We start from the raw sequence: 25544 nt of genomic DNA, 5'->3' as shown, positions 1-25544 counted from the left end.
CTCCGTTTCAAATTACTCGTCGCAGAAATGAATGTATCTAGAGCTAAAATACATCTAGATACATCCATACCTGTGACAAGTAATTTGGAACGGAGGGAGTAGTATATATTTTTTGTTAGTTAAACCTAAGATCAAAATTTGGCCTAAAATAAGAGGGGGTCTAATAAACCAGCCTGACCGAGGAAGTAATAGGTAAGGGTCCCAGGTAGTTATCTACGGCGCAATGCGATTCACCAAAGACGAAAAAATGCCAAGAATCCGAGCGGAAAATTGCATGGCCAAGTAACAGCTCTCAAGAAAGAGAAACAAACTGCAACAGAAGATAAGAATACAGGGCCGGTACATTGCTACTGAGGAAGAGCCCCTCGGTCCAGAGCATTAGGGCTGAACAACAAGTATAAGACACAGTGCAATCAGGAGCTTCCATTGCCCACAAACATAGCAAATGCCGCCATTAAAAACCAGCGGCCACAAAGGGAGCACCAACTATCAATCAACATGACTGACTAATGGATGGACGCTAATCGAAGTCTAGGAACTCCATCCTCTTCCTCATTGTGCCTTTCAGATCCCTTGCTTCCTTTTCGGCTTTCTCGGCCTGGGGACAAGGGAGAAACACAAACGTAGTAGTATCAGTTGCAAGATCCTCTGCTTGAGCAATACCGGCAGCTACTACACATATCAGCACAAGCAACAAGAACAGCAAACGCCTACAAAAACCCTTCTTTCTTCATTATTTGTGTCCTATGCCACTTGTTAGATACATAATGCCATTTTGCTCCAAAAGGAGATAAAACGCTTGTCATGTTTATTGTTCAAGTCCACTTATAGTATAGATCGCTTGCGCGTACATAAGAGTGCACAGGGGACTGAGCCAAGAGGGAAGGACCAAATGATGAGCACAATTTCACATGTGACATCTTTTCCTCGGATATTGATTTTATTAGCCTTAATGAAAAGAGAGAGCTAGATTGTGCACCAAAAGGTGTGCTTACTGCTTACATCTTTAGCTACAAATCAGAAGAGAAAAAAACTAGAGCTTCAAACAAGATTCTGTGAAGTGAAGTGTGTACCGTTCTTATTTCAGCCTCTGAAACACAAGTCATGTGACTAGGGAGTTCGTCCTTCTCACGATCCTGCTCAATGCAATACCAGATCTATAGCATTAATATGGGAGAATGGATTTGACCATGGGCATTTCATAGTGCACAAGAGATAATTACCAGTTCTCCAATTAATACAACATTCTCTCCCCGGATCACATATAAACCAAGAGGAACATCACAATATAATTCGCCCACAATTACTCGTTCACAAGCACCCTGAAGAACAACATTTGCTGCAAACTAAAACATTAAAGAAGATCTGATGGCATCAAAATATGTGAAGGAGAGGATGTAGAAAGTGGCATACCAAACTGATCGAATGAGCAGAGGGTGCCAAGCAGCTTTCGTCCATCTCGTAGTAGGACAATTAGTTTTTCTAGAATCAAGAAGATGCATAAACTGTTAACAATAGCATTGCCAAACAAACAGGGTGTGCATCTGATGCGAAGCTACTTATGCAAGGGAAAGATACAGGCTGCACAACAAATAGGTGTAGGTGTTTCTGTTCTACTAATATTCCATTATTTTGCAAGTCTCGACATTTTCAATTATTTGGTCAACAGCAATATTTCTAGATCAACAATGATACAAAATCAATCAACTAGCTATGGATGGACACTTCAAAAGTTTCAGTGATACAGTCTAGCTCCAGCAATGATTTGCTCAAATATAAATTTTATAAAGCTTGTGTAGCTGTAGCTTGCACCTATATAATTCCATTATTCATCGCAATGTACCAACCAAATTATAAGCCTTAGAGAACCCATCAGAGACTCTACTGCCAAGCACAGGTCAAAATGATAAAAATCACAACGCAAGTGTAAATATGTCGAAACAATCAAGTAATTCAGAAAAGCTCAGGTGGATCAGTTCATCCATGCTACCGGGAACACCAAAGATGGAACCTTTTGAACAACGAACATCAAATGGAGGGCACAATATAACTACAACTAACAAACAGACTAACATCATATACTTCATATTCAAGTTAGTGAATGCACATACTCTGTAATCTATTACAGCTTGGCTAGCAATAAAAATGAAACTCCCGCTTTTACAATAAGTCAAGCACAACGAGTGGCGCCTAGAAATTAAAGAATGCACCAAGGTTTCCATACATAACCAGTAACTGAAGGGGTTGACTTCTGTTGATTGATGAGACTCTGTTTAAACCACATTGTTCGTTATCCTTTTTCTTTCTTAGGAGATACAGTTTCTTTCAGTACTAATACTTCCAACCTAATACAAAATTCAAAATATGTTGCATTTGAATCTCTAGACACCTAAAAGAAAATATGTCATCTTATGTTTCGACCCCCATCACAAAATTACTCAAATATACTGAATTTCCTGATCCTCCCTACCCAACCAACTGAACCTACCACATTTAAATGCCATACAATAATTTGCATACAAGTGTTATATGCCTCCGTCAACAACCAAATCTACTCTAGTTGGGTCCAATTAATAATATCTTTTTATGCTTAGCATCAAGTTCATTTGACCAAGAACCTTACTAGTCACCAAAATTATAGTGAAAGATATGAGACCTTACTGCCCACTGTTAAGATAAGCCAGCAGCGTGTGTTTCGTCTAATCCATCTATCATACTATCAGAACCCTACATTGATAGACATGAGCACTTTCATGTAACCTTTGTAGCAACAACATAAAGCATTCAGCCACAGGTCATCGATTCTGAAGTCTGAACTCTAGCCGGAGTAACCCTCTACCAAGAAGCTTCCACCTTTCAATGGACCATAAGAAATTTTCACACATCTGCAACGATTTGGGGCTAATACACACAGAAACATGATGTTCGTCCTTAGACTACATAGGCCATCAAAAGCGCTCATCTTGACACATATTGAACAGCCCTTGGCAAGAAGAAGTGTTGAAACCAAATATCAGCGCAAATTTCTCACATTGACTAAGCATTGAGGTCTAGGCCTGCCGGAACCTACGCAATCGGATCCAAGATCCCCGCAAAACCAACTCTTGCCACAAAGGTCCCTCGATACAAACCACTGCCAGTATCTGGGAAACTAATGGGGACAAAACAAGCATCTGAGGAAGGAATCTCACTATCCAAGAAGCCGGCCAGGGAGGTGGAGAGGAGGATCTCGTCGGGCCCGGCCCAAGACATCGCGCCGAACCCAAATCCGGCGCTAGAAATAGCAGTAGATGGCCCTGATCGGCCGCTTCTTCGATTGGAGCTCTGTGGTTCGCCGTCAGGGGATAGCTTCTAGGGTTTGAGCGACTGGAGAATTTGGCGGATCGGAGCGGCGAGGAGTACTGGTTTGGTAAATCGGAGCGCTTGGAGTGAGGTTGACGCCGGGAGGAAGAAAAGGAGGTCGAACGATAAGAGGCGTGACGAGACGCTGACCAGTGGGGTCAAGGTCATGCGGGGACCACCGTGGCTCCTTGTGTGTCCTTGTGTGGGTGGACCGGACTTGCTCTTTTCCTCCTCGATTTACAATTTGTCGTGCTCCGGTTTATAACGCCCCTTTGTTTTGCCAAAATGACACAAAAATACTTCAAAATTCTAATTCAGTAGCGTTCATGATTGTAGGGAGGTGAATATTGGAGCTCGTTAGCCATCGAGATGACACAAAATTACTCAACCTTGATACCCAAATTTATGTTCAATCCTCTATAACACTAAGCTCTTTAGTTTTAAGGAGTCCACATTCAATTGAAGTCTTCAAATAAAATTGGATCACCCAATTTTGGCCGGGTCAACAATTTCTTAAAGCTCTCTCACTCAATTCTTTTATACTATACACCACACTTCTTAATTTTTAAGGCCTCACAATTAATTGAGGTATTAGAATTGGGTCATCTGATTTTGACCGGGTCAACAATTTCTCAAGCTCTTTCATTCAATTCTTTTAATTCACTATATGTTCCCTAGTTTTGAATCCCTTTCATCCAATTGCGGTATTCAACTTCAAATTTGATTTACAATTTTGACCGGGCCAACGATTTTTAAAATCAATCAGCCGTAACCGGCCTATAAAAACATATTAATCCCATGTGTCCTCCTGATGTCTACTACGCAACCTTCTTCTTGTAGACGTTGTTGGGCCTCCAAGTGCAGAGGTTTATAGGACAGTAGCAAATTTCCCTCAAGTGAATGACCTAAGGTTTATCAATCCGTGGGAAGCGTACGTTGAAGATGGTCTCTCTCAAACAATCCTGCAACCAAATAACAAAGAGTCTCTTGTGTCCCCAACACACCCAATACAATGGTGAATTGTATAGGTGCACTAGTTCGATGAAGAGATGGTGATACAAGTGCAATATGGATGGTATATATAAGTTTTTGTAATCTGAAATTATAAAAACAGCAAAGTAATAAGTAATAAAAGTGAGCGTAAACGGTATTGCAATGCTAGGAAACAAGGCCCAGGGTTCATACTTTCACTAGTGCAAGTTCTCTCAACAATAATAACATAATTGGATCATATAACCATCCCTCAACATGCAACAAAGAGTCACTCCAAAGTCACTAATAGCGGAGAACAAATGAAGAGATTATTGTAGGGTTCGAAACCACCTCAAAATTATCTTTTCTGATCGATCTATTCAAGAGTCCGTAGTAAAATAACACGAAGCTATTCTTTCCTTTCGATCTATCCTAGAGTTCGTACTATATCATGTGGTGAATAAAAATATAGCTCCAAGTAAAGTTACCAATGAACGAAGACGAAAGAGGGGATGCCATCCGGGGCATCCCCAGGCTTAGGCTCTTGGTTGTCCTTGAATATTACCTTGGGGTGCCTTGGGCATCCCCAAGCTTAGACTCTTGCCACTCCTTATTCCATAGTTCATCGAATCTTTACCCAAAACTTGAAAACTTCACAACACAAAACTCAACAGAAAACTCATAAGCTCCGTTAGTATAAGAAAATAAATCACCACTTAGGTACTGTTGTGAAACTCATTCTAAATTCATATTGGTGTAATATCTACTGTATTCCAACTTCTCTATGGTTCATACCCTCCGATACTACTCATAGATTCATCAAAATAAGCAAACAACACATAGAAAACAGAATCTGTCAAAAACAGAACAGTCTGTAGTAATCTGTATCATTCGAATACCTCTATAACTTCAAAAATTCTGAAATAAATTGGTGGACCTGAGGAATTTTTATACTAATCATATGCAAAAAGAATCAACCTAAAAGCACTCTCCAGTAAAAAAATGGCAGCTAATCTCGTGAGCGCAAAAGTTTCTGTTTTTTACAACAAGATCGCATAGACTTCACCCAAGTCTTCCCAAAGGTTCTACTTGGCACAAACACTAATTAAAACATAAAACCGCATCTAAACATAGGCTAGATTAATTATTTATTACTAAACAAGAGCAAAAAGCAAAAAACAAAAATAAAATTGGGTTGCCTCCCAACAAGCGCTATCGTTTAACGCCCCTAGCTAGGCATGATGATTTCAATGATGCTCACATAAAAGATAAGAATTGAAACATAAAGAGAGCATCATGAAGAATATGACTAGCACATTTAAGTCTAACCCACTACCTATGCATAGGGATTTTGTGAGCAAACAACTTATGGGAACATGAAACAACTAGCATAGGAAGGTAAAACAAGCAAATCTTCAAGATTTTCAACACATAGAGAGGAAACTTGATATTATTGCAATATGTAGAAGCATATGATCCTCTCTCATAATAATTTTCAGTAGCATCATGAATGAATTCAACCATATAACCAGCACATAAAGCATTCTTTTCATGACCTACTTGCATAGAAATTTTACTACTCTCCACATTAGCAAATTTATTCTCATCAATAGTAGTGGGAGCAAACTCAACAAAATAACTATCATGTGAAGCATAATCGAATTGAAAATTAAAATCATGATGACAAGTTTCATGGTTATCTTTATTCTTTATAGCATATGTGTCATCACAATAATCATCATAAATAGGAGGCATGCTTTCATCATAATATATTTGCTCATCAAAACTTGGGGGACTAAACATATCATCTTCATCAAACATAGCATCCTAAAGCTTGTGGCTTTGCATATCATTAGCATCATGGGTATTCAAAGAATTCATACTAACAACATTGTAATCATGCTCATCATTCACATATTTTATGCCAAGCATTCTATGTAATTCTTCTTCTAGTACTTGAGCACGATTTTCCTTCCCATCATTTTCACGAAAGACATTAAAAAGATGAAGCATATGAGGCACCCTTAATTCCATTTTTTGTAGTTTTCTTTTATAAACTAAACTAGTGATAAAACAAGAAACTAAAAGATTCGATTGCAAGATCTAAAGATATACCTTAGAGCACTCACCTCCCCGGCAACGGCGCCAGAAATTGCTTGATGTCTACTACGCAACCTTCTTCTTGTAGACGTTGTTGGGCCCCCAAGTGCAGAGGTTTGTAGGACAATAGCAAATTTCCCTCAAGTGGATGACCTAAGGTTTATCAATCCGTGGGAGGCGTAGGTTGAAGATGGTCTCTCTCAAACAACCCTGTAACCAAATAACAAAGAGTCTCTTGTGTCCCCAACACACCCAATACAATGGTAAATTGTATAGGTGCACTAGTTCGGCGAAGAGATGGTGATACAAGTGCAATATGGATGGTAGATATAGGTTTTTGTAATCTGAAATTATAAAAACAGCAAGGTAACAAGTAATAAAAGTGAGCGTAAACGGTATTGCAATGCTAGGAAACAAGGCCTAGGGTTCATACTTTCACTAGTGCAAGTTCTCCCAACAATAATAACATAATTGGGTCATATAACTATCCCTCAACATGCAACAAAGAGTCACTCCAAAGTCACTAATAGCGGAGAACAAACGAAGAGATTATTGTAGGGTACGAAACCACCTCAAAGTTATCCTTTCTGATCGATCTATTCAAGAGTCTGTAGTAAAATAACACGAAGCTATTCTTTCCGTTCGATCTATTCTAGGGTTCGTACTAGAATAACACCTTAAGACATAAATCAACCAAAACCCTAATGTCACCTAGATACTCCAATGTCACCTCAAGTATCCGTGGGTATGATTATACGATATGCATCACACAATCTCAGATTCATCTATTCAAACCAACACAAAGTACTTCAAAGAGTGCCCCAAAGTTTCTACCGGAGAGTCAAGACGAAAACGTGTGCCAACCCCTATGCATAGATTCCCAAGGTCACGGAACCCGCAAGTTGATCACCAAAACATACATCAAGTGAATCAATAGAATACCCTATTGTCACCACGGGTATCCCACGTAAGACATACATCAAGTGTTCTCAAATCCTTAAAGACTCATTCCGATAAGATAACTTCGAAGGGAAAACTCAATCCATTACAAGAGAGTAGAGGGGGAGAAACATCATAAGATCCAACTATAATAGCAAAGCTCACGATACATCAAGATCATGCCAAATCAAGAACACGAGAGAGAGATCAAACACATAGCTACTGGTACATACCCTCAGCCCCGAGGGTGAACTACACCCTCCTCGTCATGGAGAGCGCCGGGATGATGAAGATGGCCACTGATGAGGGATTCCCCCTCTGGCAGGGTGCCGGAACAGGGTCCCGATTGATTTTTGGTGGCTACAGAGGCTTGCGGCCGCGGAACTCCCGGTCTAGGTTATGTTCTAGGGGTTTCTGTATATATAAGAGGTTTTGGCGTCGGGAACAAGTCAGGGGGGTCTCCGAGGCGGCCACGAGGTAGGGGGCGCGCCCAGGGGGTAGGGCGCGGCTCCCACCCTCGTGGGTGCCTCGGGACTCTTCTGGTCCATCTCCGATACTCCGTGGGCTTCTTCTGGTCCAAAAACAATCTCTGTGAAATTTCAGGTCAATTGGACTCCGTTTGGTTTTCCTTTTCTGCGATACTCAAAAACAAGGAAAAAACAAAAACTGGCACTAGGCTCCGGGTTAATAGGTTAGTTCCAAAAATCATATAAAATAGCATATAAATGCATATAAAACATCCTAGATGGACAATATAATAGCATGAAACAATCAAAAATTATAGATACGTTGGAGACGTATCACCTCCCACCACCTAGAAAAATGTAGCACCACCATGTGATATCGTAGCATCAATATAGTATATGTAACCAACGACATAGAATTTCCCCTCATAAACGTAGGTTGGTTAGCGGATAACACATAATCACACCACGAAAGGCCCACCAAATCAGCGCATTATAAATAAAATAAACACACACCCTATCATCTCCCTCACCCGCCAAACTAAATATTCCACTAGTTTCAAAATATAAGGGGTATTAGTTTTTTAGAAAGTCAAATTTCTTTAACTTTGACCAAGTTTGGAGCAAAAATATTGACATCCAGAATATTAAACAAAAATTTATGGAAATTCATGTCATGATGAATCTAAAATTACCGATTTGATATTATGGATTCTGATATATTTCTCTACAAATTTGATCAAACTTAAAAGGCTTGCCTTTGAAAAAAAGTAATACACCTTATATTTTGAGACAGAGTGATTATTTTTAGAAGAAACCCAACAATGCCACCGGAGCAACAAAGCGCGCCCAACCCTTCTAGTTTATATGAACTACGAAGTGGTATCATAACACATTACTTTCCCCCGTCCCCGTGTCGCCTTCGGGGTGACCCGGGCGGAACCCTAGATCGGGCGCCGCCAGGTCTCTCCCCATGCCCCTACCTCCCCTCATCGTTGTTGGATGAAGTCGCCGGACTAAGTTCGCATAGCGAACGGCGGACGACATGGCTTTTCTCTTGTTCTACGTTGGGTTCCTGCGGTGAAGGGCAGCTCGCTCCTCTTTAGTGGCTCGTCGCGGCGGCCATGGTACCTAGTGGCTTCAGTGGATGGGTCTCCAACAGGTGGCAGTCGCGGTGACTGCCGCGTGTGCGGACACAACACCTGGGAGCTTGGGTGCCCCCCTTTGGTTTGGTGAGGGGTGAAGAGACGAATGAATCCTATCGCTATTGCATGATGATTTTACTCAAGTTCGGGCCGCTGTGAAGCATAGAAGTCTACATCCTGCTTGGTTGTTTTGATGGATGTGTAGACCAGGGCTACAAGTGCACCAATTATGCTTCCGGGGCTAGGAATGGACATTGTGTGTATGGACTAACTAGTGTATGATTTGCTAGGGTCCGACCTTTATCTAAGTAGCATGAACCTCCTTTTATAGTCATAAGCGGTTGCAACAGTTGCCACAAAGTAATGAATGTGGTGGTTGTATAGTGGGGGACAATGGACTATAGTGGCGAGCGACAAGTGGCGACTTACCACCTTGCCGGGAGGGGACACACGTCCCATCCGCAGCTGATGTTGACTTCCGTGTCCTCCACTGCATAGTGCCTCGCCAAGTGGCTCGTGATACGTCTCCAACGTATCTATAATTTTTTATTGTTTCATGCAATTATAGTATCAATCTTGGATGTTTATTATGCAATTATATGCAATTACATATCATTTTTTGGGACTAACCTAGTGCCCGTTGCCAGTTGCTGTTTTTGGCTTTACAGAAAATCAATATCAAACAGAGTCCAAACGAAGAAAAAAGTTTGGATTAATTTTTTCTGGACCAGATGGGACACTAGAAGCTTCGGGAGAAGACCTGACGAGTCACGAGGGAGCGACAAACTCAAGAGGCGTGTCGGGGGGATGAACCCCAGGCAGGCAACGAAACCCGGATCCTCTTCAAAAATAACGGGGCAAGCATCACCCCTCAAGCCGGCTCGTGCTTGGCCGGGTTGCTGAACCCGGCCAAGCCCCTCGACCCGGCCCAACTCTCCGACCCGACCGAACTCCCCAACTCGATCCCAGCGACCAGCTCAAGATGGCCGAACCCGACACACCAAGGCTTCTCCAACAAGCCAGCTCCACCCTTGGCGTGTGTTGGGGAACACAGTAATTTCAAAAATTTCCTACGCACACGCAAGATCATGGTGATGCATAGCAACAAGAGGGGAGAGTGTGGTCCACGTACCCTCGTAGACCGAAAGTGGAAGCATTATGACAACGCGGTTGATGTAGTCGTACGTCTTCACGATCCGACCGATCCAAGTACCGAACGCACGGCACCTCCGAGTTCAGCACACGTTCAGCTCGATGACGTCCCACGAACTCCGATCCAGCAGAGCTTTGCGGGAGAGTTCTGTCAGCACGACGGTGTGATGACGGTGATGATGTTGCTACCGACGCAGGGCTTCGCCTAAGCACCGCTACGATATGACCGAGGTGGATTATGGTGGAGGGGGCACTGCACACGGCTAAAAGATCAACTGATCAACTTGTGTGTCCATAGGGTGCCCCCCTCCCCCGTATATAAAGGAGTGGAGGAGGGGGAGGGCCAGTCCTCTACTATGGCGCGCCCTGGGGAGTCCTACTCCCACCGGGAGTAGGATTCCCCCTTCCAAGTAGTAGGAGTAGGAGAGAAGGAAGGGGAAGAGAGAAGAGAAGGAAGGAGGGGGCGCCGCCCCTCCCCCTAGTCCAATTCGGACTAGGCCTTGGGGGCACGCGTCCTGCCCTAGGCAGCCCCTCTCTCTCTCCCCTAAAGCCCAATAAGGCCCATATACTCCTCCTGGCAAATTCCCGTAACTCTCCGGTACTCTGAAAAATACCCGAATCACTCGGAACCTTTCCGATGTCCGAATATAGCCTTCCAATATATCGATCTTTACCTCTTGACCATTTCGAGACTCCTCGTCATGTCCCCGATCTCATACGGGACTCCGAACAAACTTCGGTCATCAAATCACATAACTCATAATACAAATCGTCATCAAACGTTAAGCGTGCGGACCCTACGGGTTCGAGAACTATGTACACATGACCGAGACACATCTCCGGTCAATAACCAATAGCGAAACCTGGCTGCTCATATTGGCTCCTACATATTCTACGAAGATCTTTATCGGTCAAAGCGCATAACAACATACGTTGTTCCCTTTGTCATCGGTATGTTACTTGCCCGAGATTCGATCGTCGGTATCCTCATACCTAGTTCAATCTCGTTACTGGAAAGTCTCTTTACTCGTTCCAAAATGCATCATCCCACAACTAACTCATTAGTCACAATGCTTGCAAGGCTTATAATGATGTGCATTACTGAGAGGGCCCAGAGATACCTCTCCGATACACGGAGTGACAAATCCTAATCTCGATCTATGCCAACTCAACAAACACCATCGGAGACACCTGTAGAGCATCTTTATAATCACCTAGTTACGTTGTGACGTTTGATAGCACACAAGGTGTTCCTCCGGTATTCGGGAGTTGCATAATCTCATAGTCCGAGGAACATGTATAAGTCATGAAGAAAGCAGTAGCAATGAAACTGTAACGATCATAATGCTAAGCTAACGAATGGGTCTTGTCCATCACATCATTCTCCTAATGATGTGATCCCATTCATCAAATGACAACACATGTCTATGGTTAGGAAACATAACCATCTTTGATAAACGAGCTAGTCAAGTAGAGGCATACTAGGGACACTTTGTTTTGTCTATGTATTCACACATGTACTAAGTTTCCAGTTAATACAATTCTAGCATGAATAATAAATATTTATCATGAAATAAGGAAATAAATAATAACTTATTATTGCCTCTAGGGCATATTTACTTCAGTCTCCCACTTGCACTAGAGTCAATAATCTAGTTCACATCGCCATGTGATTTAACACCAATAGTTCACATCACCATGTGATTAACACCCATAATTCACATCGCCAGGTGACCAACACTCAAGGGGTTTACTAGAGTCAGTAATCTTAGTTCACATCACCATGTGATTAACACCCAAAGAGTACTAAGGTGTGATCATGTTTTGCTTGTGAGAGAAGTTTAGTCAACGGGTCTGCCATATTCAGATCCGTATGTATTTTGCAAATTTCTATGTCCACAATGCTCTACACGGAGCTACTCTAGCTAATTGCTCCCACTTTCAATATGTATCCAGATTGAGACTCATAGTCATCTGGATCAGTGTCAAAACTTGCATCGACGTAACCCTTTACGACGAACCTTTTGTCACCTCCATAATCGAGAAACATATCCTTATTCCACTAAGGATAATTTTGATCGCTGTTCAGTGATCTACTCCCTAGATCACTATTGTACTCCCTTGCAAACTCAGTGTAGGGTATACAATAGATCTGGTACACAACATGGCATACTTTATAGAACCTATGGCTGAGGCATAGGGAATGACTTTCATTCTCTTTCTATCTTCTGCCGTGGTCGGGCTTTGGGTCTTACTCAATTTCACACCTTGTAACACATGCAAGAACTCTTTCTTTGACTATTCCATTTTGAACTACTTCAAAATCTTGTCAAGGTATGTACTCATTGAAAAATCTTATCAAGCATCTTGATCTATCTCTATAGATCTTGATGCTCAATATGTCAGCATCTTCACCGAGGTCTTTCTTTGAAAAACTCCTTTCAAATACTCCTTTATGCTTTCCAGAAATATCTACGTTATTTCCGATCAATAATATGTCATTCACATATACTTATCAGAAATGCTGTAGTGCTCCCACTCACTTTCTTGTAAGTACAGGCTTCTCCGCAAGTCAATATAAAACTATATGCTTTGATCAACTCATCAAAGCGTATATTCCAACTCCGAGATGCTTGCACCAGTCCATAGATGGATCGCTGGAGCTTGCACATTTTGTTAGCACCTTTAGGATCGACAAAACCTTCTGGTTGCATCATATACAACTCTTCTTTAAGAAATCCATTAAGGAATGTAGTTTTGACATCCATTTGCTAGATTTCATAAAATGTGGCAGTTTGCTAACATGATTCGGACAGACTTAAGCATCACCATGAGTGATAAAATCTTATCGTAGTCAACACCTTGAACTTTGTCAAAACCTTTTTCAACAAGTCTAGCTTTGTAGATAGTAACACTACTATCAACGTCCGTCTTCCTATTGAAGATCCATTTATTTTCTATGGCTTGCCGATCATCGGGCAAGTCAACCAAAGTCCACAATTTGTTTTCATACATGGATCCCATCTCAGATTTCATGGCCTCAAGCCATTTCGCGGAATCTGGGCTCATCATCGCTTCCTCATAGTTTGTAGGTTCGTCATGGTCAAGTAACATGACCTCCAAAACAGGATTACCGTACCACTCTGGTGCGGATCTCACTCTGGTTGACCTACGAGGTTTGGTAGTAACTTGATCTGAAGTTACATGATCATCATCATTAGCTTCCTCACTAATTGGTGTAGGAGTCACAGGAACATATTTCTGTGATGAACTACTTTCCAATAAGGGAGCATGTACAGTTACCTCATCAAGTTCTACTTTCCTCCCACTCACTTCTTTCGAGAGAAACTCCTTCTCTAGAAAGGATCCATTCTTAGCAACGAATGTCTTGCCTTCGGATCTATGATAGAAGGCGTACCCAACTGTCTCCTTTGGGTATCCTATGAAGACACATTTCTCCGATTTGGGTTTGAGCTTATCAGGATGAAACTTTTTCACATAAGCATCGCAACCCCAAACTTTAAGAAATGACAACTTAGGTTTCTTGCCAAACCATAGTTCATACGGTGTCGTCTCAACGGATTTAGACGGTGCCCTATTTAACGTGAATGTAGCTATCTCTAATGCATAACCCCAAAACGATAGTGGTAAATCGGTAAGAGACATCATAGATTGCACTATATCCAATAAAGTACGGTTATGACGTTCGGACACACCATTATGCTGTGGTGTTCCAGGTGGCATGAGTTTGTGAAACTATTCCACATTGTTTTAGTTGAAGGCCAAAACTCGTAACTCAAATATTTGCCTCTACGATCAGATCGTAGAAACTTTATTTTTCTTGTTACGATGATTCTCTACTTCACTCTGAAAATCTTTGAACTTTTCAAGTGTTTCAGACTTGTGTTTCATCAAGTAGATATACACATATCTGCTCAAATCATCTGTGAAGGTCAGAAAACAATGATACCCGCTGTGAGCCTCAACACTCATTGGACCGCATACATCGGTATGTATTATTTCCAATAAGTCAATGGCTCGCTCCATTGTTTCGGAGAACGGAGTCTTAGTCGTCTTGCCCATGAGGCATGGTTCGCAAGCATCAAGTGATTCATAATCAAGTGATTCCAAAAGCCCATCAACATGGAGTTTCTTCATGCGCTTTACACCAATATGACCCGCAGTGCCACAAATAAGTTGCACTATCATTATTAACTTTGCATCTTTTGGCTTCAATATTATGAATATGTGTATCACTACGATCGAGATCCAACAAACCATTTTCATTGGGTGTATGACCATAGAAGGTTTTATTCATGTAAACAGAACAACAATTATTCTCTAACTTAAATGAATAACTGTATTGCAATAAACATGATCAAATCATATTCATGCTCAACGGAAACACCAAATAACACTTATTTAGGTTCAACACTAATCCCGAAAGTATAGGGAGTGTGCGATGATGATCTTTTCAATCTTGGAACTACTTCCAACACACATCGTCACCTCGCCCTTAACTAGTTTCTGTTCATTTTGCAACTCCCATTTCGAGTTACTACTCTTAGCAACTGAACCAGTATCAAATGCCGAGGGGTTGCTATAAACACTAGTAAAGTACACATCAATAACATGTATATCCAATATACCTTTGTTCACTTTGCCATCCTTCTTATCCGCCAAGTATCTAGGGCAGTTCCACTTCCAGTGACCATTTCCTTTGCAGTAGAAGCACTCAGTTTCAGGCTTGGGTTTAGTTTTGGGCTTCTTCACGGGAGCAGCAACTTGCTTGCCGTTCTTTTTGAAGTTTCCCTTCTTCCCTGTGCCCTTTTCTTGAAACTAGTGGTCTTGTTAACCATCAACACTTGATGCTTTTCTTGATTTCTACCTTCATCGATTTCAGCATCACGAAGAGCTTGGGAATCGTTTCTGTTATCCCTTGCATATTATAGTTCATCACGAAGTTCTAGTAACTTGGTGATAGTGACTAGAGAACTCTGTCAATCACTATTTTATCTGGAAGATTAACTCCCACTTGATTCAAGTGATTGTAGTACTCAGACATTCTGAGCACATGCTCACTAGCTGAGCTATTCTCCTCCATCTTGTAGGCAAAGTACTTGTCAAAGGTCTCATATCTTTCGACATGGGCATGAGTCTGAAATACTAATTTCAACTCTTGGAACATCTCATATGCTCCGTGGCGTTTCAAAAACGTCTTTGAAGCCCCGATTCTAAGCCGTAAAGCATGGTGCACTAAACTATCAAGTAGTCATCATATCGAGCTTGCGAAATGTTCATAACGTCTGCATTTGCTCCTGCAATCGGTCTGTCATCTAGCAGTGCATCAAGGACATAATTCTTCTGTGCAGCAATGAGGATAATCCTCAGATCACGGATCCATTCCGCATCATTGCTACTAACATCTTTCAACTTAGTTTTCTCTAGGAACACATCAAAATAAAACAGGGGAGCTAAATGCGAGCTATTGATCTACAACATTGATATGCTAATACTACCAGGACTAAGTTCATGATAAATTAAAGTTCTATTAATCAAATTACTTAAGAACTCCCACTTAGATAGATATCCCTCTAATCATCTAAGTGATCACGTGATCCATATCAACTAAACCATGTCCGATCATCACATGAGATGGAGTAGTTTTCAATGGTGAACATCATTATGTTGATCACATCTACTATATGATTCACGCTCGACCTTTCGGTCTCAGTATTCCGAGGCCATATCTGCATATGCTAGGCTCGTCAAGTTTAATCCGAGTATTTCTGCGTGTGCAAAACTGGCTTGCACCCGTTGTATGTGAACGTAGAGCTTATCACACCCGATCATCACGTGGTGTCTCGGCACGATGAACTTTGGCAACGGTGCATACTCAAGGAGAACACTTGTACCTTGAAATTTAGTGAGAGATCATCTTATAATGCTACCATCAATCAAAGCAGAATAAGATGCATAAAGGATAAACATCACATGCAATCAATATAAGTGATATGATATGGCCATCATCATCTTGTGCCTTTGATCTCCATCTCCAAAGCACTGTCATGATCACCATCGTCACCGGCTTGACACCTTGATCTCCATCGAAGCATCGTTGTCGTCTCGCCAACTATTGCTACTACGACTATTGCTACCGCTTAGTGATAATGTAAAGCAATTACAGGGCGGTTGCATTGCATACAATAAAGCGACAACCATATGGCTCCTGCCAGTTGTCGATAACTCCGTTACAAAACATGATCATCTCATACAATAAAATTTAGCATCATGTCTTGACCATATCACATCACAACATGCCCTGCAAAAACAAGTTAGACGTCCTCTACTTTGTTGTTGCAAGTTTTACGTGGCTGCTACGGGCTGAGCAAGAACCGTTCTTACCTACGCATCAAAACCACAACGATATTTCCTCAAGTTAGTGTTGTTTTAACCTTCACAAGGACCGGGCGTAGCCACACTCGATTCAACTAGAGTTGGAGAAACTGACACCCGCTAGCCACCTTGTGCGAAACACGTCGGTAGAACCAGTCTCACGTAAGCGTACGCGTAATGTCGGTCCGGGCCGCTTCATCCAACAATACCGCCGAATCAAAGTATGACATGCTGGTAAGCAGTATGACTTGTAGCGCCCACAACTCACTTGTGTTCTACTCGTGCATATAACATCTACGCATAACCCTGGCTCGGATGCCACTGTTGGGGAACACAGTAATTTCAAAAACTTCCTAGGCACACACAAGATCATGGTGATGCATAGCAACGAGAGGGGAGACTGTTGTCCATGTACCCTCGTAGACCGAAAGTGGAAGCGTTATGACAACGCGGTTGATGTAGTCGTACGTCTTCACGATCCGACCGATCCAAGTACCAAACGCACGGCACCTCCGAGTTCAGCACACGTTCAGCTCGATGACGTCCCACGAACTCCGATCCAGCAGAGCTTTACGGGAGAGTTCCGTCAGCACGACGGCGTGATGACGGTGATGATGTTGCTACCGACGCAGGGCTTCGCCTAAGCACCGCCACGATATGCCCGAGGTGGATTATGGTGGAGGGGGGCACCGCACACGGCTAAAAGATCAACTAATCAACTTGTGTGTCCATGGGGTGCCCCTCCCCCATATATAAAGGAGTGGAGGAGGGGGAGGGCCAGCCCTCTACTATGGCGCGCCCTGGGAGTCCTACTCCCATCAGGAGTAGGATTCCCCCCTTCCAAGTAGTAGGAGTAGGAGAGAAGGAAGGGGAAGAGAGAAGAGAAGGAAGGAGGGGGCGCCGCCCCTCCCCCTAGTCCAATTCGGACTAGGCCTTGGGGGCGCGCGACCTGCCCTAGGCAGCCCCTCTCTCTCTCCCCTAAAGCCCAATAAGGCCCATATCCTCCTCCCGGCGAATTCCCGTAACTCTCGGGTACTCCGAAAAATACTCGAATCACTCAGAACCTTTCCGATGTCCGAATATAGCCTTCCAATATATCGATCTTTACCTCTTGACCATTTCGAGACTCCTCGTCATGTCCCCGATCTCATCCGGGACTCTGAACAAACTTCGGTCATCAAATCACATAACTCATAATACAAATCGTCATCGAACGTTAAGCGTGCGGACCCTACGGGTTCGAGAACTATGTAGACATGACCGAGACACATCTCCGGTCAATAACCAATAGCGGAACCTGGGTGCTCATATTGGCTCCTACATATTCTACGAAGATCTTTATCGGTCAAACCGCATAACAACATACATTGTTCCCTTTGTCATCGGTATGTTACTTGCCCAAGATTCGATCGTCGGTATCAACATACCTAGTTCAATCTCGTTACCGGCAAGTCTCTTTACTCGTTCCGTAATGCATCATCCCGCAACTAACTCCTTAGTCACAATGTTTGCAAGGCTTATAGTGATGTGCATTACCGAGAGGGCCCAGAGATACCTCTCCGATACACGGAGTGACAAATCCTAATCTCGATCTATGCCAACTCAACAAACACCATCGGAGACACCTGTAGAGCATCTTTATAATCACCCAGTTACGTTGTGACGTTTGATAGCACACAAGGTGTTCCTCTGGTATTCGAGAGTTGCATAATCTCATAGTCTGAGGAACATGTATAAGTCATGAAGAAAGCAGTAGCAATGAAACTGTAACGATCATAATGCTAAGCTAATGAATGGGTCTTGTCCATCACATCATTCTCCTAATGATGTGATCTCGTTCATCAAATGACAACACATGTCTATGGTTAGGAAACACAACCATCTTTGATAAACAAGCTAGTCAAGTAGAGGCATACTAGGGACACTTTGTTTTGTCTATGTATTCACACATGTAATAAGTTTCCGGTTAATACAATTCTAGCATGAATAATAAACATTTATCATGAAATAAGGAAATAAATAATAACTTTATTATTGCCTCTAGGGAATATTTACTTCAGAGTGTTCCCCAAGGCAACAGGGCCCCGCCCATGCCTCTGGTCAGCCGGGGCATGGCAACAGTGCCCCACCTACCCGCTGACGAGGGCCGGCGTGGCAACAGTGCCACCATCGTCACTGCTAACGCCCGCAAGCGACGACCTGATGGAGCACCACTGTAGCCGACTCAACTCGGCCACTCCTTGACGACCGACAAGATGGCGAACATTGCCCCTAGGCACGCAGGGCCCACGCCCGGAGAACCCGGCGAGCCCAGACGCCCGGCAGGTCCCAACGCCGGCTTCCCAGACGATGACAATCCGGCCCCACGGCCTTGTAACATTACCATTGTACCCCTGCGGGGTTGGCCTATAAACCCCCCAGGAGCCCTCATGCATACGGGCAGCGCTCACACACGCATGACGAGAACCACAACACACTCCAGATCGATTAGACTAGCCACCCCAGGAGAGGGAGCAGCCTAAGCCCTGGCTAGTGATACGTCTCCAACGTATCTACTTTTCCAAACACTGTTGCCCTTGTTTTGGACTCTAACTTGCATGATTTGAATGGAACTAACCCGGACTGACGCTGTTTTCAGCAGAATTGCCATGGTGTTATTTTTGCGCAGAAATAAAAGTTCTCAGAATGACCTAGAAATCCACGGAGACACGTTTTGGAAATAATAAAAAATACTGGCGAAAGAATTAGCATCAGGGGGCCCACACCCTTTCCACGAGGGTGCAGGGCGCGCCCACCCCCCTGGGGCGTGCCCCCTGCCTCGTGGGCCCCCTGAGACTCCACCGACCTTAATTCCAACTCCATATATTCACGTTCGGGGAGAAAAAAATCAGAGAGAAGGATTCATCGCGTTTTATGATACGGAGCCACCGCCAAGCCCTAATCTCTCTCGGGAGGGCTGATCTGGAGTCCGTTTGGGGCTCCGAAGAGGGGAATCCGTCGCCGTCATCATCATCAACCATCCTCCATCACCAATTTCATGATGCTCACCGCTGTGCGTGAGTAATTCCATCGTAGGCTTGCTAGACGGTGATGGGTTGGATGATATTTACCATGTAATCGAGTTAGTTTTGTTAGGGTTTGATCCCTAGTATCCACTATGTTCTGAGATTTATGTTACTATGACTTTGCTATGCTTAATGATTGTCACTAGGGCCCGAGTGCCATGATTTCAGATCTGAACCTATTATGTTTTCATGAATATATGTGAATTCTTGATCCTATCTTACAAGTCAATAGTCACCTACTATGTGTTATGATCCGGCAACCCCGAAGTGACAATAATCGGGACCACTCCCGGTGATGACCGTAGTTTGAGGAGTTCATGTATTCACTAAGTGTCAATGCTTTGGTCCGGTACTCTATTAAAAGGAGGCATTAATATCCCTTAGTTTCCAATAGGACCCCGCTGCCACGGGAGGGTAGGACAAAAGATGTCATGCAAGTTCTTTTCCATAAGCACGTATGACTATATTCGGAATACATGCCTACATTACATTGATGAACTGGAGCTAGTTTTGTGTCACCCTATGTTATAACTGTTGCATGAGGAATCGCATCCAACATAATTATCCATCACTGATCCATTATGTACGAGCTTTTCACATATTGATCTTTGCTTAGTTACTTTTCTGTTGCCACTGTTACGATTACTACAAAACTGCTATTGTTACTTTTGCCACCGTTACCGTTACTTTCATACTACTTTGCTACTAAATACTTTGCTGTAGATATTAAGTCTTCCAGGTGTGGTTGAATTGACAACTCAGCTGCTAATACTTGAGAATATTCTTTGGCTCCCCTTGTGTCGAATCAATAAATTTGGGTTGAATACTCTACCCTCGAAAACTGTTGCAATCCCCTATACTTGTGGGTTATCAAGACTATTTTCTGGCGCCGTTGCGGGGGAGCATAGCTCTATTCTTTGAGTCACTTGGGATTTATATCTGTTGATCACTGTGAGGAACTTGAAAGACGAAAAAACCAAGATTTTTCCCTCAACTACGAGGGGAGGTAAAAATCTGCCATCTAGCTCTGCACTTGATTCACCTTCTGTTATGAGTAAACTTGCGACACCTACTCCTGCTATTGATTCTGATATGTCGCATGTTATTGATGATGCCACTTCTGCTTTGCATGATACTTATGATGAAACTACTTCTATGCTTGATAATACTGTGCCATTAGGTGAATTTCTTGATGAACAACTTGCTAGGGTTAGAGAGAATGAAATTATTGAAACAGATAATATTGATGAAAGTGATGATGAAGATTCTCCCCCTAGATATGAATTGCCTGGTGTGCCTGAGGGTTATGTTATGGATGAAGAAACTGTTAGAGACTTTTTTGCTTGCAAAGATAGATATGATCTTAAAAAACTGTTAGTTAAGCTGAAAGAAAAGTCTTTGAATGCTAGAATGAAATATGACCCTGCTTTTGCTACTTCACCTATCTATATTTCTGATAGGGATTATGATTTCTCTGTCGATCCTGAGTTAATTACTTTGGTTGAATCTGATCCTTTTTATGGCTATGAATCTGAAACTGTTGTGGCACATCTTACTAAATTGAATGATATAGCCACCCTATTCACTCATGAGGAAAAAATTCGTTACTACTATAACCTTAAGTTATTTCCTTTCTCATTAAAGGGTGATGCTAAAACATGGTTTAATTCTCTTGCTCCTGGTTGTGTGTGTAGTCCCCAGGATATGTTTTATTACTTCTCTGCTAAATATTTCCCCGCTCATAAGAAACAAGCTGCCTTGAGGGAAATATATAATTTTGTGCAAATTGAAGAAGAGAGTCTCCCACAAGCTTGGGGGAGGCTTCTTCGATTACTTAATGCTTTGCCTGATCATCCTCTTAAGAAAAATGAAATACTTGATATCTTTTATAATGGACTATCCAGGTGGTCTCATTATAAAACACAAACATGCTTCTATGGTTACCACTCAGGTAGAACAAGTGCTTAAAGCTCAAAATGATTTTCTCAATGAATTAAAAAATAAGAAAAATGATAATGATGTTAGAGTTATGACTAGAGGGGGTAAAATGACTCAGGAACCTTCGTATCCTGAGGGCCACCCTAAGAGAGTTGAGCAAGATTCTCAGAGAACTAATGTATACACCTAGTCCTTCTAAGAGGAAGAAAAAGAAAAATGGTAGGACTTTGCATGCTTCTAGTGAACCCGTTGTTGACCCACCTGAGAATCCCAATGATATTTCTATTTCTGATCCTAAAACACAATCTGGTGATGAACATGAACCTAGTGATAATGTTAATGATGATGTTCATGTTGATGCTCAATCTAGCAATGACAATGATGTAGAGATTGAACCTGTTGTTGATCTTGATAACCCACAATCAAAGAATCAACGTTATGATAAGAGAGACTTCGTTGCTAGGAAGCACGGTAAAGAAAGAGAACCATGGGTTCAGAAACCCATGCCTTCCTCCTAAACCATCCAAGAAAAAGGATGATGAGGATTTTGAGCACTTTGCTTAAATGATTAGACCTATCTTTTTGCGTATGCGTTTAACTGATATGCTTAAAATGAATCCTTATGCTAAGTATATGAAAGATATTGTTACAAATAAAAGAAAGATACCGGAAGCTGAAATTTCCACCATGCTTGCCAATTATACTTTTAAAGGTGGAATACCAAAGAAACTAGGAGATCCAGGAGTACCAACTATACCATGCTCCATTAAAGCTTTATGTGATCTTGGAGCCGGTGTTAGTGTTATGCCTCTCTCTTTATATCCTAGACTTGATTTGAATAAGTTGACACCTACTGAAATATCTTTGCAAATGGCCAATAAATCAACTTCTATACATGTCGGTATTTGTGAGGATGTGCCTGTTGTGGTTGCAAACGTTGCTATTTTAACGGACTTTGTTATTCTTGATATTCCCGAGGACGATAGTATGTCGATTATCCTTGGTAGACCCTTTTTGAATACTGCAGGGGCTGTTATTGATTGCAACAAAGGCAATGTCACTTTTCATGTTAATGGTAATGAGCATACGGTACATTTTCCGAGGAAACAACCTCAAGTGCACAGTATCAATTCTATTGGAAAAACTTCAACGATTATTATTGGAGGTTTTGAATTTCCTCTTCCTACTGTCAAGAAGAAATATGATATTCTTATTGTTGGGGACATGCATATCCCCGTTGAGGTCACCTAGTGTTATTCAAAAATTCTCTGGTTTCATGCGATTCGGAAAGAGTTTGTTAACAAGACTTGATCAACCTTGTTAGTGGATTCCTTTTGATGAGCATGAGATGGATGAAGTTAGAAAGCACAACTCTCCATACCCTCCTTTTACTTTCTGTTATTTATATTAAATAAAGAAAAAAAAGTATTTTCTGTCTGTTTTCTGAATTATCCTTGTAATAAAAATTACCCCGAAAATAAAAGTTCTCCAAACATCCCGAAAATGAAATATGATTTTTTATAGAATATTTAAGAATATCTGGCACTGAGAACACACCAGGGGGACCCACCATTTGGCCACGAGGGTACAGGGCGCGCCCACCCCCTGGGGCGCGCCCCCTGCCTCGTGGGCCCCACGTGGACCCCCTCCACTTATTCCTACACCCACTCACTTCGTCTTCCTCCAGAAAAAATCCCCCCATAGCTCAAACCCATGTTCTAGCTCATCTTGCTGCCATTTTCGATCTCCTTGCTCAAAGCTCCATTCACAAAACTGTTTTGGGGGATTGTTCTTCGGTATGTGACTCCTCCAATGGTCCAATTAGTTTTTGTTCTAGTGCTTTAATTATTGCAAATTTTTGCTGCTAAGGTGACCCTGTTCTTGAGCCTTCATGTCAAATTTATATGGTCCAAAGTAGTTTTAATGCATGATATAGCCTCTAGGCACTTGTGGTAGTAGTTGCTATCAATCTTGTTGAGTTTGGTTCACTTTTATTTTGAGTCACTAAAAATTTCAGAAATTTTCAGAGGGAGAAAATGTTGAAGAGGTTGTTGAGAGGTTCTTCGAGCCGAATCTCAAAGGATAAGCAAAATGAAGAGAATAAAAAGCCCAAATATAACCTTCCTCGCAGTGCGGAGGTTCGACCGTGCGAATGGCCTTGTGATGAGTTCTTGAGAGCCGCCGGAATTTATGATGACTTTTATTACTTGGCTGAGAATGCAGGCCTCACCGACTTCCTCCACGACCAGCGCGAACAGTACCTCCTTCTCACTAATATTTTCGTGCAAAAATTTTATTTCCATGCTAAGAAATCACCACCTTCAATGGAGTTTCACTTATATGATGAGGTTAAGGAGATGTCACTCCATGATTTTTGTCGGGTCTGCAAGATACCCTTTGTGGGCAGCATCAAGGAACCACACCATAGTGATGTGGATGCATTTATTGATAGAATTGTTGTAGGGGAAACGAGGAAAGTTTCCGATGTGAGAAAATTACCAGTATACATTTTCCTGTTCTACGTTACTTTGCAATATTTGCTAGTAGATGCTTAATTGGTCGCATGAACAGTGGAAATCTTAGTGCTCTTGATCTAGTCATTTTGTGCCATGCTTTGTTTCGTGATACAACTTTCAGCTTAGGCGCTATTATTGCTAAACGATTCAGTTTGAACCGTACAAAGGGCCTCATCTTTGGAGGCATCTTTGCTTCGCGCCTTGCTGCACACTTTGAGATACCTATTAGGCATTATGAGAAAGAGGAAAAGTTGCTGCCCCCTGTTCTTCTAGATTATAAGAGTATGGTAGCACATGACTTTATTATTAAAAATAAGAAGAAAATGCTTAAGTACAACTTGATATTTGGTAAAACTCACTGTGAGGTTATCACCTTGCCCACACCCTCTTTGTTTAATATACTTTCAGGAAAGTACCTCATCTTGCCAGAGGCCATTTATGCATACTAGAGCCTGACACAAGTTCCAGAGCCTGAGCCTGAGCCACCACTTGACCCTTATCGACAGTCTGTTTATCAGTGGCACATTGAGGACCCTCCTCAGTACACCGGAGAGAGTAGCTTCGATCCGTGGCCATAGACCAACTTAGGCCAAAAGCCTAAGCTTGGGGGAGTACGTATTTCTCACTAATATTACATTCATGTTCACACACACATGCCAGTTGTCGGTGCTCATACTTTTTCATTGTACTATCCATGCTAGTTTATTTTCTTTTCTAAGCCTTCTTCTTGTGTGTCTGAAAAACCTTAAGAAAAACCAAAAAAATTAGTTGTAGCTTTTAGCTAGTTTACTTTCCATGCCTGTAGTAGTAGTAATTAAAAGAAAGGGATTTTTACATCTGTGCCCCTGGTTCCTTAGCCATACTCATTCATCCGCACGCTCTTAACTTTTGCTCACTTTTCCCCACTCCCTTGCCCGAAACCCTCAGAACTGGTCACAAACGGTGGATGCCGTCGGGCTAGTGCTTTGACCGGTAACTCTGATGAGTGGGGCCGCGCTGACTGTGTCGCCCGTTGGACCTGATGAGTGGGGTCGCGGCGGACGGTGCCGCGGTTAGCCCGTTGGGCTGTGGTTAGACTTGGGCCGTGCGCGCCGCAATGACAGAAGCCCGTTATGCATGCATGATGACCCACAAGTATAGGGGATCTATCGTAGTCCTTTCGATAAGTAAGAGTGTCGAACCCAACGAGGAGCAGAAGGAAATGATAAGCGGTTTTCAGCAAGGTATTCTCTGCAAGCATTGAAATTATAGGTAACAGATAGTTTTGTGATAGGATAATTTGTAACGAGCAACAAGTAACAAAAGTAAATAAAGTGCAGCAAGGTGGCCCAATCCTTTTTGTAGCAAAGGACAAGCCTGGACAAACTCTTATATGGAGAAAAGCGCTCCCGAGGACACATGGGAATTATCGTCAAGCTAGTTTTCATCACGTTCATATGATTCGCGTTCGGTACTTTGATAATTTGATATGTGGGTGGACCGGTGCTTGGGTGCTGTCCTTACTTGGACAAGCAT

The 25544-nt window shown here is 42.4% G+C and overlaps 1 protein-coding gene across 1 annotated transcript; it reads right to left on the bottom strand.

Moving 5' to 3' along the window:
• Positions 1 to 270: 270 nt before the first annotated feature.
• Positions 271 to 3484, bottom strand: LOC123053420 (sm-like protein LSM1B). The gene is made up of 5 exons (XM_044476898.1): positions 3192 to 3484; positions 1414 to 1482; positions 1224 to 1339; positions 1074 to 1136; positions 271 to 598 (listed from the first exon to the last, which is right to left on the bottom strand). The coding sequence occupies exons 1-5, from the start codon at positions 3250 to 3252 to the stop codon at positions 521 to 523; spliced, it is 387 nt and encodes a 128-aa protein (XP_044332833.1). The 5' UTR covers positions 3253 to 3484; the 3' UTR covers positions 271 to 520.
• Positions 3485 to 25544: the final 22060 nt, after the last annotated feature.

The sequence above is a fragment of the Triticum aestivum genome, chromosome 2D (genome assembly GCF_018294505.1).
Source record: "Triticum aestivum cultivar Chinese Spring chromosome 2D, IWGSC CS RefSeq v2.1, whole genome shotgun sequence".
Lineage (NCBI taxonomy): Eukaryota > Viridiplantae > Streptophyta > Magnoliopsida > Poales > Poaceae > Triticum > Triticum aestivum.
This window is presented reverse-complemented; position numbering and strand designations above follow the sequence as displayed.